Raw genomic sequence first — 13,794 nt, forward strand, 5'->3', positions numbered from 1 at the left:
GGTGTTGTTAGGCATGCTTGTCCGCAGGGGCCAAGAGTGGCACCATTTGTAGCGTATTCGTGAGATGGAGATGTCTTGGAGATGGACACGTGCAGGTAGCCCAGGGTCTGGCTCGCAGCACTTGGCGCCACGTCCGCTGAGCAAGCGGCAGCGCTGTGCCCGCTGGGCTGGGAGCCCAGCAGGTACCCCCGGGGCCCCAGGACTCGCCCGCAGCAGAACCGGCCCTTGCTGGGGCAGGAGCTGCGGGCAGGGCGGCAGGAGGTGGTGCTGCTGGGGCAGCGGGAGGGACGGGCGCGGGAGATGCTTCCCATCCAGCAAGGTCCGGCCCTTCCTGCCCTGCTGGGCACCTGCAGTGGGAACAGCCCCAGCCAACGCCATGTCTCTTTTCCCCTCGTAGCATGACAGAGAAGGAAGTGCCAGAGCCACCAGCTTCACCCGCTCCAGGTGGGAAACCCAAGAGCCGGGTAAGTGGGTGCCCACAGGGCAGCTTGGGCGGGTGGGGGAAGCCCCCTTTCTAGCATCGTCTCTGCCTCAGGAGTCTTCGTGGGGCCGGGGATGCCTGGCGGGATCCTGATGCAGCAGGGCGCTGGGCGGCCATTTCCCAGCTTGGCTTTTCCCCAGGGTGCCCGCATCCGCATGCTTGCTCAGGAGTCACAGTTCCTCCTTTTGTGGGGACCTCACAGGGCCAGGAGAAGGCTCCCCGTCCTCGCAGCCTTTCTGTCCCGGGACGCCTGGGGTCTCCTCCCACCTGGGGGGAAGAAGGAGTCTCTAGGTCAGAGCAAAGGGGTGGGGAGCCAGGCACCGGCCTCTCTGCCTGCCTGCCAGCCTCGCCCCACACGCCTGCCCCGTGCAATGCATCCTCTCCTGCCCCAGCAGCTACAGAAGCTGAAGGAACTGTTCCAGCGAAAGCCCAAGGAGGAGACGGCGCCAGAGCCGCAGCCCAACGGGGAGCTGGTCAGCCCCTCGGGGGGACCCATCTACTACATCTATGAGGAGGAGGAAGAAGAGGAAGAGGAGGAGGAGCCTGAGCCTCCTCCCGAGCCCCAGAAACTTGTCAATGACAAACCCCACAAGTTCAAAGATCATTACTTCAAAAAGCCCAAGTTCTGTGATGTTTGTGCCCGCATGATTGTCCGTGAGTCCTGAGGGTGCAGGGGCTGGGGGCCGTGGTCAGGGCGAGGGCTGGGGGCCAAGGCTGGCGAGGGCTCCGGCCCAGCCGTCCCCACAGCTGCAGTGTCACATTGCCTCTCCTTTCCACCCCTCCGCCCCCGCCACCACTGCCAGTCAACAACAAATTCGGCCTGAGGTGCAAGAACTGCAAAACCAACATCCACCACCACTGCCAGTCCTACGTGGAGATGCAGCGCTGCTTCGGCAAAATCGTGAGTGTTCCCAGCGGCCCCGGCCTTGGGGCACCTCCTTGCAGGGAAGACCAAAGCACGTGGCGGGGAGCGTGGCTGGCTCGGTCCCCGCGGGCAGGACCCAGGCGCCGTGCCCCATCTCCCTGGCTCTGAGGGGGGGACCCAGGCATCGCCCCCGTGCTGGGGGGTCACCCTCGGGGTCCCCAGGACCCACCCGCTCCCCGCTCAGCTCTCACAGGATGGCGCACGGGTCTGGGTGGTGCTTGATGCTCCGACCTCCTCTTTCCTTCTAGCCCCCGGGGTTTCGCCGGGCATACAGCTCACCCCTCTACAGCGACCAGCAATACGCCTGCGTCAAGGAGCTGCTCTGTAAGTACCGTCCCCACGCCGGGATGCCCCGTCTCCTCACGTCCTGTAGCTGAACCCCCCTCACCGTCCCTGCGCCCCAGCAGCAGCCAACAGGAGCGACCCCGTGTTCGAGACCCTGCGGACGGGCGTCATTATGGCCAACAAGGAGCGGAAGAAAGGGCAGGACGACAAGAAAAATGTGAGTGCGGGGTTGTCGCTCCAAATGCCCGAGGGTCCTCCTGGCACCACGGCCTGCACCCCCTTGCTGCCCCCGCCTCCCCGCCCGCTCTGCACCCCCTGACAGCTCTCTGCCTTGCAGCCTTTGGCTGCTATGATGGATGAGGAACCAGAGGCCACAAAGCCAGGAGAGGGCAAAACCGAGGGCGGTGAGTGCCGCAACCGCGCGGGGCTGGCTGTGCGCGAGGGCCAGGGAACTGGGGGGGGCTGAGCTCCAGCCACGAGCGTGGGGCGGGGAGGGAGAGCTGCTGGGGAGGCTGTACTTGGGGGGCCCACCGGGGTGGGGTTTGCCCTGCAGAAAGGGGGTCTTCAGTTCAGGTCTCCACCCTGGGGCACTCTGCTTCCCCTCATTGACCTGGGCACAGGAGACCCTTGGGAGGAGGCTGGTCCCGGGGTGGGGAGGCAGCACCAGCAGAGATGTAACCCCCCCTTCTCCCATTTCCAGGCACCTCTGAAGGGGACAAGAAGACTGAGAAGAGCCCAACAGATGACAAGGTAGCCATCATCATCCTCACCCCATGCCCCAAATGCCCAAGGCCACCTTGGAGCAGCGTGGGCAGAGGCACAGGGATCTTCGCTGCCGGGCTCCCCAGGGCCATCCTCAGCCTCTCTGGGGCCCTGAACCCCTCTTTCCTCCTCCCCTAGAACAAGAAGCCGCAGCCAGGGATTCGCGGTGGCTACCTGCAGTCTCACTATTTTGTGGCACTTTATCGCTTCAAAGCCCTGGAGAAAGATGACCTGGATTTCCCGTAAGTTCCCAGCCATGCAGCGGGCCCGGGGGCGATGAGGGGAAGGATGGGGGGTGTCCAGCGGGGAGGGGGAGAAGTCTTCACCCCAGCAAGGAGGCTCTCACGGCCAGGAGGGGTCTGTGGATGAATAAACGAGGGCAGATATTAGAGCCGTGCTGGCTGCCGTTTGGGTTTTGTGGCTCTTCTGCCTGCCCCAGTGGGCTGCACATCGAGCGGGGGCCCCGGCTCTCGCTGAGCCAGCTCTCCCAGCTCCCAGACTTTGGGCACGCGGCTCTTTCCCGAGGCTGCTGGTGTTTGGGATGCGGTTCCGCTGATTTCTCGCACCCCAGACTTGAGGCTGAGCTGCTCACGTGCAGGACCTGTGTCCCTGAGCCCGCGGGCCGTGTGCGTTCCTCGACCTCCCCTGGCGCAGGGCTCTAGGAGCTGGTGCTGTGAGAAGAGCGATTTTCCTCACCAGCCTCAGGGTGTCCCACGGCAGGGGGTCCCTGCCCCCTCCTCACACTGAGCCCTTCCTTCCTTTCGCAGGCCGGGTGAGAAGATCACGGTGGTCGATGACTCCAACGAGGAATGGTGGCGGGTAAGGCTGGTGTCCTGCAAGGGGAAAGATGCAGAGCTTAAAGCAAAGGGAGACGTCAGCTGGGAGTGCAAATTGCACCCTAAGATGGACGCAGCCCCCTAAATCTGCTGCATCCTCGTGCCAACCCGCATCTGCAGGTTGTTTGTCGTGGGGGAATCGGGGAGTCGTACAGATGGGCTCCAACACCCACCTCGCGCCCATCCGCTGCCGTCTTGCAGGGGAAGATAGGTGAAAAAATTGGCTACTTCCCTCCAAACTTCATCATCCGGGTGCGGGCAGGCGAGCGGGTGCACAAGGTGACGCGCTCCTTCGTGGGCAACCGGGAGATCGGGCAGATCACGCTTAAGAAGGATCAGGTGAGACGGGACCGCGTGGTCACAGCCTGCGGCCCTCCAGGCCCCCCCGTCATGGCCACCCTGCCGCACCCCGCGCCCCGGCCCGCGTTACCGTCCCCATGCTGCCCACCTTCCCCAGCCCCTCGGGCGAGACCCGCTCTGCCCAGCCCCTCCCTCGGCCCTGCTCTGCGGGGCGCCGGGGGTCTCACCCGCACCCCTCTGGCCCCCAGATCGTGGTGCAGAAGGGTGAGGAGGTGAACGGTTACGTGAAAGTCTACACCGGCCGCAAAGTGGGGCTCTTCCCTGTGGACTTCCTGCAGGAGATCTGAGCGGGGCAGCATCCCAGGACCACCCAGCTCGGGGGACGGATGGACCCTGGCTGCAGGGAGCTGCCAGAGCTGGGTGGGGACGGGGACAGCAGGCACCCCCATCCCTGATGCCTGCAGCAATGGGGTCTCCAGTGGGGACCGGCCCCCCCAGGACCAGAGCAGGCCGGGGCTATGGGAGGTGCCTCTGGGGCTGTTCCCCCCCCCCCCGTGGGGTTTTTTGGTGCCTTCAGAGACACTGGGTGCAAGGAGGGGGCACCCCCAAACTCGCTTTGGAGGCCACCCGGCCCCCCCTGCCTGAGGTGCTGGGTGCTGGGTGCCTCGGGGGGGTCAGTGCGGTCCTGTCCCGCTGCTCTGGGCTGTGTAACCCTGTGTTTTGGCAATACACGTCTGCGCCCCCAGCTCTCCCTCGTGTGGATTTCCTCGGGGCGGGGGGAGTGGGGGCGTCACTGGGGGGGCGTCACTGGGGGGGCTACCGGTGGCCCCGACTGCTGCGGCCCAGGCCGGGAGGCTGCGACGGTGCTTCCCTGCTCCGTGCGACGCCCTGCGCAGCACACGCCTGCGCCTCGCGTGTGTGTGCGTGTACGAGCCCCCCACCCCAACACAGCGCCCGGGACCCCGCGTGGGCCCCCCCCCCGCCCCCAGCCGAAGGCTGTTCCACGGAGCCGACTAGGGCACGGGTGGCAGGACCCCCCCCCGGGCCCGGGCCCGGGCCCGCATCCCGGGGGGGCCGGGGCCGTCCCTCCCTCAGCGTGGGCCGCCGAGCGCTGGCCCGGGGCCCGGCGGGGCCCGAATAGGGGCCGCGGGCGACAGGTGACGGGAGCCGGGGACAGGACGAGTCCTTGGAGCGGGGGGCGAGCACCGAGCCAGGGACCGGTGCCCGGGCGGGCGGGGCGGCCGGGGAGCGCCCACCTCGGGGCGGGCACCTCGCTGGGCCCGGGGGCTCCGGCCCGGCGGAGGCGGCTGCGCCTCCGTGATGTCGCGGAGCCCTGACGCCGGCGGTAACCACGGCAACGGGCCGGAAGCGGGGCCGCAGGGCGGTAACCACGGAGACGGGGTGGGGGGGGGCGCCGGTACCGCGCGTCGCCATGGCGACAGGCAGCAGTGCGACGGCCCGGCCCCGGTAACGGCGGCTGCCCCCGCGAGGTCGCGATCGCCGTGGAACCCGCGGAACGGGCCCCGGTTTGGGGGCGGGGAGGGGGGGGGGGGGCGTGCTCCGGGCCCCGGTGTGCGGGGCGGAGGTGGCGGGGCGGCCCCGGTGCCGCCGCGGGCCGGGCGGGGGCGCTGCTGCCGCGCCGTGCGGCCGGGCCGTATGCAAAGATATGCAAATGAGCCGGCGGGCGCTGCGCCCCCTGGCGGAGGGCTGGCGAGGCAGGCCGCACCCCCGCCCCCCCCCGGCGCCAGCCCTGACCCTGTCACCCGCCGCCACCGCCATGAATATTCATGTCCGGGCCCTCGCTGCGAGCGGACGGGAGGGGTCAAGGGCAAAGCAGCCCCCAGCCCCCCCCGGGACGGCGGCGTGGTGCTGCCGGCCCCGCCCCGGGCGGGGGGCCCAGGCCGGTGCCACAGCCCTGCCCCGGGGACACCACCGGCAGCGGCGGGGGGGGGCACCCGTGCTCCCCCCGCCTCACGGGCCCCCGGTGCCGGCCCAGCCGCCCCCTCCCTCGCGGGACAATCGGGAGGCAGCAACGCATCGAGGGGAGCGGGCAGGGGCTGCGCTGGCAGGGCCGGGCCTCAGCGGGAGCCATGGGGTGCTGGGGGCAATGGGGTGCTGGGGGCAATGGGGTGCTGGGGGCGATGGGGTGCCAGGAGCGATGGGGTGCTGGGGGCAATGGGGTGCTGGGAGCGATGGGGTGCTGGGGGCAATGGGGTGCTGGGGGCAATGGGGTGGTGGGAGCGATGGGGTGCTGGGAGCCATGGGGTGCCGGGGGCGATGGGGTGCTGGGAGCGATGGGGTGCTGGGGGCAATGGGGTGCCGGGACCGAGGGGAGCAATGGGGTGGTGGTGGGAGCGATGGGGTGCTGGGAGTGATGGGGTGCTGGGAGCCATGGGGTGGTGCCGGGAGCGATGCGGTGCTGGGGGCAACAGGGTGCCGGGAGCGATGGGGTGCCAGGAGCGATGGGGTGCTGGGAGCAATGGGGTGCTGGGAGCAATGGGGTTGGCAGGAGCGATGGGGTGTTGGGAACGATGGGATGCTGGGAGCGATGGGGTGCTGGGAGCAATGGGGTGCTGGGAGCAATGGGGTGCTGGGGTGGTGGGAGTGATGGGGTGCTGGGAGCAATAGGGTGGTGGGAGCGACGCCGGGGTGGGGGCATGGAGGTGGCCCTGCTTCCCCCGTGGCCTTGGAGGGGCTCTGGCTCCCAAGGGGGCTGTGCCGGGGATGCTGGTGCCGGGGAGCAGCTCCTGGGGACGGAGCAGGGAAGGCAGCGCTGGCCATCCCCGGATCCGTTCACCCAGGGCCTTCCTGCCTGCTGCTTGGGGGGCTTACGGCCCTTGGCCCCTGCTAGCCCTCAGCCACCCGGCCCAGGTTAGCCTCTGCCAGGTCCCGGTGGCCCCACAAAGGGGGGGTGTGGGTGCAGGGGCCTGGCCTCCGCATTGGGGGGGGGTCCCCCCCGAGCCCCAGCACATCAAGCACCAGCTGGGAGCTGCGCTGCTCCGGGGCAGAGGCGAGGAACGGAATAATGGGAATCGGGGGGGGAGGGGGGCGGGTGAGGGGCCTGGGGGGGGCAATACTCAGCCCCCAGGACTGTTTCCTCCCTGCTCACTCACATCCCTACCTCCTGTCAGACAGCTTTTAAATGCTGAGCCATTACAATTTTCCACCTCATTTGCAGCTCCTCATATGGTTAATTTTACCGGGACTGTCTATTTATTTATTTGCAGAGCCCTGCGGGGGGGGCTAGAAGCTGATTTGCTGCATCTGAGGAGTAGGGAGGAGAAGGGGGGGAACCACCCAGGGAAGGGGGGAGGGCTCCAGCTAATTTAACAGCTGAAGAGAACAACTTAATTAGAGTCATCTGGAAAATTGGGCAAAACCCCTTTCATCAGCCTCCCATCCCCAAGACCCCTTCGCTGCCAGCGCTCGTGGATTCTCCGGCGGCTGCACAGTACAGAGCGCGTGCTTTGGGATGGGGGGGGGAGTGCTGGGGCCCAGCCCTACCGAGCAGATGGCCTTCATTACATGCAGGATTTAATTGGATTGATCAGCAGTTAATAGGAAATTAAGAGGTGACTCCCACTCCCAGCTCCACCGTGGGCAAGCCTGGCTGCCCGGGTCCGCCCCGCAGCCTCTCGGTCGGGGTGCAGCCCACTCCCCGCTGCCCCCCTCCTTCCCCGGGGTGCAGCGGTACGGCAAGGGAGCTGCGAGGGGCAAGTGGAGGTGGGGAGACTCGTTTGCCCTCGATGGGCAACAGGCTGAGAGTGCCATGGCCTTCCCGCGTGGGAGAGGATGGGTGGTGCTGGGCAGCCGGGGCTGCTCCCGTGCAGCCTCGAGCACTGCTTGCCACGTGCTCTCCCGGCGTGGGCACGGGCGCACAGGGGAACGCGTGCTCCGGAGGGACTCCGGTGTGCGCCCAGCCGGGTGTGCAGCTGCGGAGCAGAAAGAAGTTCAGGGTTTGGTCTTGCTGATGTTTTTCCCGTTCCTGGTGCTCGCAGCCTGGTTGTGACCCCAGCTGTTTGCAGAGAGGGGCTGTGACTCTGCCGGCATGGGGGACGCTCAGCATCTCGCCGCTAAATCCTCTGCAGCTGGTTTATGCAAAGGGGTCTGCCGCCCACCCCACCCCGTGTAACACATAGGGTGCATCAGAGCGGAGGAGCCACCCTGACCTGCCAGATTAATCGCCTCAATTTCTCTCTGCATCTCCTGAAAGGTCAGGCGTCTTTGCAAGGCCCAGAAATTAATTGAAATACCGCTGGTCACGTGCCGGATCCATACATCATCCCAGGAGAGCAGCACCGGCGTGGTGGGGACGGGGGCACCCGCCTCCTGCGTACCCTTTCTGGGGTGCCCGTGAGGACAGCGAGCCCCAGGGAGGGTGGCGGGAGGTGGAGGTGTCTGGGGGCTGCGCCCCACGGCCTGCCCCACCTCTTGCCCCACAGGTGAGGCCCCTCGCGTCCAGGCTGGCCCCGGGGTGCTCCCGGCCGCGTGGCCCTGCCCGAATCCTCTCCGCTGGCTCGGCGGACACGCTGCTCGGAGATTGTTCTCCATCTCGAGGCAGGGAAATCAATGCATTAAGCGAAACTAAACCGTCTCCCCTCCCCACCTGCCCCCCCAGCCATAAATCAGCATAAATGCAATTTACATATTCATGGTATTTATCCAATAACTGTCCTGTCCCAGATTAAACGTGCCCTGGGGATCACCGGGGCTCCTTATCTGTGCCAGGGCGCTCCCGGGAAGGAGCAGCTCCGCTCGGGGATTTGAGTGGCAGCGGGGCCACGCGCGTCATCCTCCTCCATCTCTCCCGCTCCAGGCGGGTCTTGGGAGAGGAGCTTGGAGAGGGAAAACCAGGGCTTGGCAGCGGTCCTGCCCCACAGCCCGGCCCTCCCGTCCAGACCTCCCTTCCCCCCCGGCTCAGTGCCCTGCCATCGCAGTTTCCCCCCTGGCCCGATGCTTCTCTCCCCGGGGGGTGCCTGCACCCTCTCCTTGTGCCCCATTTTCCTTCCCCAGTCTCCCTTTGCCCCGGCGGTGTTGCCGGGGGACCCCCAGCGTCCCCACGCAGCTCCCCCGCGCCTTCAGCCTCCCCCCAGCCCCAAGCAGCGGCATGGGCAAGGCGAGGGGGCCCCATCCCGCACTGGCACCTGCGGGGAGGGGGCACGCTTACCTTCCCGCTTGGCTGGAGAGACGGGCCCCAGAGGAGCTGGTGCGGTTTGGGGGGGGGGGGAGGGTGGTGTCCCCAGCTTTCTGGTGCCCCCACCACGTGTCCCCACTGGCTGTGCCGTGCGGGGGGGGACGGCACGAGTACCGCATCTCCCACTTTGACAGGTCCTTGTCAGCAGTAATGACCAGCTCCGAGTCCAGCTGGGCCTCAGGGCTCAGCGCTGAGCTCGTTAGGGGGGATTTAATGAGGGCAGGAGGCAGGCGCTGCCTCTGGCTGTTTGTCACGCTGTCTCTGGCCTCACAGCCTGCCTAGACCCCGAGCTGTGCTGCCTGGTCCCCCACGGCACAGCACGGTGCCTGGCACAGCACGGTGCCCTCCACAGCCCCCAGCTCAGCCCCCAGCTCAGCCCCCTGCCCCTAGGCACAGCTTGGGGGGGGGGGCTGGGAGTGCAAGCTCTTGCTCTGGCACCTGTGCCTGCTGAGTGACAGCTGATGGCACCAGCGTCCTGCTTCTGGGACCAGCGTCCTGCCTCCGGGACTGTCCCTGCATCCAGGCTGCACCCCTTGGAGACGGGGAACGGCACCGGGGCCGCTTGCATCGCCTTCTCCCACCCAGGGATGGGCGTAAGGGCTCCTCACCTTCCAGCGCTGTGAGCACCCCGCTCACTCAGCAAAAGGGGTAAAGATGAGGGTGCGGGGTGCAGTGCCCCCCCTCCTGCCCCTGCTCCAGGCTGCCCCAGCCTCTCCAATGCGGCAGAGGAGGGAGAGCGTTGCTCAGGGATGCTTGGGGGTGCAGAGGAGTTTGGGGGGCTGTGGGGTGGGAGCGAGAGGCCCCAGGAGACCAGATTTCAGGGGGCAGCACAGCCAGGGGCAAAGGGGGTGCAGCCAGGGCGCGGGTGCATGGCACAGGGGGATGGTGCTGGTGGCTCTTGCACCCCCAACACGGACGGGGGGGCTTCTGCCAGGGGCAAGGCAGCGTGCATGTGCCCCCCCGGACCTGGGGGCTGCATGGTGCTCAGGGGGACGGCGCTGGTCCCAGCTGCGGGCTGCACGGCGCCAGCAGGTGCTCAGCCGCGTGTCGCAGGTGGCAGTGGGGACAGCCCGGGGGCCCCAGCCCTTTTTGGGGGGGGGGGGGGGTGGTGGTTGAGCTTTGCGCCTGGGGGTCCCGTTTGCATTTTGCACCATCTTTGCTCTGAGGCAGCCAGGAGTCCTTCTTGGCTCAACAACAAGCTGCGTAAACAGGAGCCTGCAGGCAGCGTTAATTAGTTAAATATTTGGCAAGGGAGGAGGCACAGGCAGAATCCGAAAGAGCTGGGGGGGGGGCTGTGCTGTCACCTGCCCCACTGCAGAGCCGGGCAGACCCCAGGCATCCAGGCCCGGTCGCATTCTGCTGGGTACTGCTGGCGTCTCCCAGCCGGGCCAGTGCCGGGACCGTTGCCCGCTCCCCGGCACAAGGCAGCCCAGCCTCCAGCCCAGATTGCCATCTGCATTTAAAAGGCTGCTGGTGAAGAGGGGCCCCCAGGGACCCCCTGCCACTGCCTGTCGCTGCCTTGCTCCCAGCCGTGCAAACCAGCGGCTCCTCGCTCTGACCCCCACGTGCCCGGGTGGCGAGAGCCCCCTCCTCTCCCTGGCACCCATGGTTGCCCATCAGCTCTGTTCACTACCCCTGTGGTTACCCCCCACGGGCGTTCATCGGGGGCAGCGATAAGCTCTTGGGGGGCAGCTTTGGCTCCAGCGTGGGGGATGAGGGGCAGGGGAGGGATGCTGGCCAGCACCGGGATCCTGCGTGGGGACCGAGCGTGGTCGGTGGAGGGGGGACGAGGCGTTTCAGAGTGATCCCTGCTCTACCTGCTGCCCCCACCCTGGCTCCTGACCTCCAGACTGTGGGGTCCGCCCTCCCAAATCATTAACCGAGGATGAAACACCCCAAAGCCTGGCTGGGGAGCGACGACTGTGTGCAGCGTCTGTCCCCACAGCCCCTGTGATGTGAACTAAATCCATCCTAATTAGCACTGATTTGCATGGGGAAATGAAAATTAATCTAGCCTGGGTTTATTGGAATTAGCGATTCTAGTTGGGCACGTCAGAAAGTGGCAGGCATCCGGGCGGGCAGGACTTGGTATGGCAGAAAGCTGTCTGCCCCCCCCCCCGCCTTTCCCTCCCCAGCTCTACTTTGGGGCCCCCCGCTCAGCACCGCCTGCCAGTGCGCTGCGGCGCGGCAGTGCCATACAGCTGCGGGGCTGCCGGGGAGCGGCCGCCGGGACTGGGCTCGGACGCCTGAGTTCTGCCCAAGCGCCCTTCCTGGGTGGCAGGGGGGCCATCGTGCCCCCCACCCCGCCTCCCGCCTGTCCCTAGTTGTGGGATACAGAACCCAGCGCTTTTCTGACCCAATTGCCCCATCCCACGGGTTGTTTCTGGGCACGGTAGGGAGAGAGCGAAGGGCAGGGACGACGGCAGCTCCAGCACCTCCCGGGTGGGAGACGCTGCCCAGCCTCCATGCTGGCAGGTTGCTGCACACAGGGCAGGTGTGCCACATGCACATGCATGTGCTCACGTTTGCGTGCCTCCGTGCCCATAGCGCTGTGCCCGCATTTCCATGTGCATCTCTCTGTGTGGCCCTGCAAGCCTACTCCCGTGCCTCCTCGCACGCGTGCCAGCAGGCGTGCGCCTGTGTGCGTACCCTGCGCGTGTGCCCCCCGCCCTGTGCATGGCATGCAGGAGCACGGTGCAGGAGCACATTCGCATTCCGGAGGCGGGGGCCCACCAGGGATCGGGCGCAGTGGGGAGAGCCCTGGCTGTGCCCGCTTTGGAGACCTCTGGCCCCGGCTGTCTCGCGACGCCGGTGCTGCCTGGCCTGGGGATAGCACCGTGGCTCATTGTTACGGGGTCCGTGGCAACGTGATGAGCAGAATTATCATCGCACTCATGAAAAATTAACGAGGAGAAAACAGCTGGGCAGGAGCTTTGTCTGCCAGGGCTGGGGGTGGCACAGCGTGGGCAGGTTGGCGCTGGCCGCAGGATGGGGTCTGGTGCCTGTCACTTCGTCACCCCCTCCTCGGTGTGACCCTTCCAGCCCTGATCCCTGTGGGATCGTGTGTCCCCCCGCCTCGGCAGCAGGACGCAGACCTTGGGCGGGTGTGTCCCCGTGCCCCATCGTCACCTTTGGGGCATACCTGGGGGTGGTGACCCCCCCGCCCCAGCTGGCCCCGGGGATTTCAGCCTGGCTGACAGGAGCGAGACCTCCAGCTCCTGCGGCTGCATTTGCAAGTCAACCACGAGCTCAAGAGCTGCTGGTGGTGACGGGGGGTACCTGTCCTGTCTACCTGGGGACAGGGACGGCGACGCCCCGGGGAGGGGTGCGAGGACAGGGCAAAGCCTGCTGCAAAGGGACGGGGCTGTCGTCTCCCCCCTCCCGCCGTGTCTTCTCTGGCTGGGGTGGGGGGGTTCCTTTCTGTAGCACAGTTATTGCCCCCCCTCACAGGGCTGTAAACACTCAATTAAGCACGAGCGCCTGGTCCTGCCTTCCCTGTTGCTGCTGGTAATTATGTAGGTTTTTCGGTGTCAGGCACCACGGGGAAGCGCGATTACAGCTAATTGGAGCGGCTCTCCCCAGCCCAGGCCCTTCTGCAGCTGCTGGAGCTGCCGCGTGACAGCGGCTCCGTGCCCCCCCAAATCCGTGCCCGCAGGACACCTGGGTCCTTCCCACCCACACGCTCCATCCTTTTGGTGCTGCAGGTCTGGACAATGAGCCTGCTGGGTGCCTTTAAGCTCCGCTCCGCTCCACGGTGGTTTTGGGGCTCCCCCGGATATTGCAGGGACCCATTTGGGCTCCCCACCTCGGAGGCTGCAGCAGGACGGGGTGGACCTGCCAGAGCCGCTGGCCGGGGCACTTGGGGCTCTGCCGGAATCAGCCCGGCCCCGTGCAACAGCGCGGGGCTGAGCATACCCTGCGGCCAGGGTGCAGAGAAGCGGGGAGCCTTTGGGGAGCCAGGGAAGGGGCAGGATCTGCAAGCGAGAAGGGAGCTGCCCTGCACCGTGGGCCCTGCCGGAGCTGGGGCCTGGCGAGGGGACTCGAGAGTTGGGAGGGGGATGCAAGGACCTGCTGCCACCTGTCCCGGGGGAGATGCATCAGGAGTGCAGCGTCTGCCATTGATTTCTTATTATGGAGTTCAGCAAGAAAAATGAGGCGCTGGGGCTGCGGAGCAGCAGCCGTGATTTGTCGCCTTCTCACTGTGTCCTGGCGGGGATGGGAATTGATTTTGGAGTCTCTGGCATCAGTCAGCAGGTCTGGGGGTGGGAGATGGGGAGCTGGAGAGGGGCCGGCTGCTGGGGGCTCGGCACGGGCCCCCAGGACATGGGAGACAGAACCCAGACCTGCCTGTGGTGCAGAGGGTGCTGCCCAGCCCAGAAGCCCCCACTCTGTGTCTGGAGCCAGGGGTCTGGTGGGGCACCCAGGCTCTCGAGTGCCTCCCTGGGAGCCTGGGGTTGAGGTTCTTTTGGGGCTGGGGTCCTTGGCCCTGGGACTGGGCTGGCTCCCCAGACCTCACTGAGCAGGACCACAGCGGCTCTGTGGGCAGTCCCACGGGGGCTGCGTCTGCGGGAGGGGCTGCGCCCCCGGGCCCTCTCCTAGGGCCCACACGGTGGGCAGCAGCAGCAGCAGTGGCAGCAGCAGTGGTAGCAGTAGCAGCAGCAGTGGTGGCGGCGGCAGCAGCAGCAGTGGTAGCAGTGGCAGTAGTGGCAGCAGCAGCAGTGGTAGTGGCAGCAGCAGTGGTAGCAGTGGCAGCAGCAGTGGCAGCAGCAGCCGTGGCAGCAGCAGCAGCAGCAGGGGCAGGGGGCACGGCGGACCCACGGGCGGTCCCTCCACGCGTGTCCCAGCGCTGCTGGCGCCCACGCTGCGGGGCTGTTCCGCGGGGCACGGCGGCTGCCGGGGCCGGCCCCAGCAGGGGGGGACCGCCGGCCCCGTTCCCGTTCCCGTTCCCGTTCCCGTTCCCGTTCCCGTTCCCGTTCCCGTTCCCGGTGCCGGTGCCGGTGCCGGTGCCGGT

General features: G+C 67.1%; 1 protein-coding gene across 2 annotated transcripts; it reads left to right on the top strand.

Annotated features, from left to right (window-relative positions):
* The first annotated feature begins 398 nt into the window (after positions 1-398).
* Positions 399-3,936, top strand: STAC3 (SH3 and cysteine rich domain 3). Of its 2 annotated transcripts, none has more exons than XM_075724929.1 (11): positions 399-464; positions 877-1,135; positions 1,285-1,382; positions 1,655-1,730; positions 1,811-1,908; positions 2,029-2,095; positions 2,392-2,441; positions 2,592-2,695; positions 3,221-3,272; positions 3,491-3,628; positions 3,838-3,936. In XM_075724929.1, the coding sequence occupies exons 1-11, from the start codon at positions 399-401 to the stop codon at positions 3,934-3,936; spliced, it is 1,107 nt and encodes a 368-aa protein (XP_075581044.1). The 2 variants fall into 2 exon arrangements, with proteins under 2 accessions (XP_075581044.1, XP_075581043.1); XM_075724928.1 differs by having other exon boundaries at positions 1,814-1,908.
* Positions 3,937-13,794: the final 9,858 nt, after the last annotated feature.

This window comes from Pelecanus crispus, chromosome 26 (assembly GCF_030463565.1).
Source record: "Pelecanus crispus isolate bPelCri1 chromosome 26, bPelCri1.pri, whole genome shotgun sequence".
Taxonomy (NCBI): domain Eukaryota; kingdom Metazoa; phylum Chordata; class Aves; order Pelecaniformes; family Pelecanidae; genus Pelecanus; species Pelecanus crispus.

What these genes read in the sequence shown, in the direction of transcription:
- STAC3 (XM_075724929.1), top strand. Translation starts at nt 399, where the DNA reads ATGACAGAGAAGGAAGTGCCAGAGCCACCAGCTTCACCCGCTCCAGGT. An exon ending in AGAGGGCAAAACCGAGGGCG is followed by an intron (nt 2,096 to 2,391) that starts GTGAGTGCCGCA and finishes TCCCATTTCCAG; the next exon opens with GCACCTCTGAAGGGGACAAG. An exon ending in AGAGCCCAACAGATGACAAG is followed by an intron (nt 2,442 to 2,591) that starts GTAGCCATCATC and finishes CTCCTCCCCTAG; the next exon opens with AACAAGAAGCCGCAGCCAGG.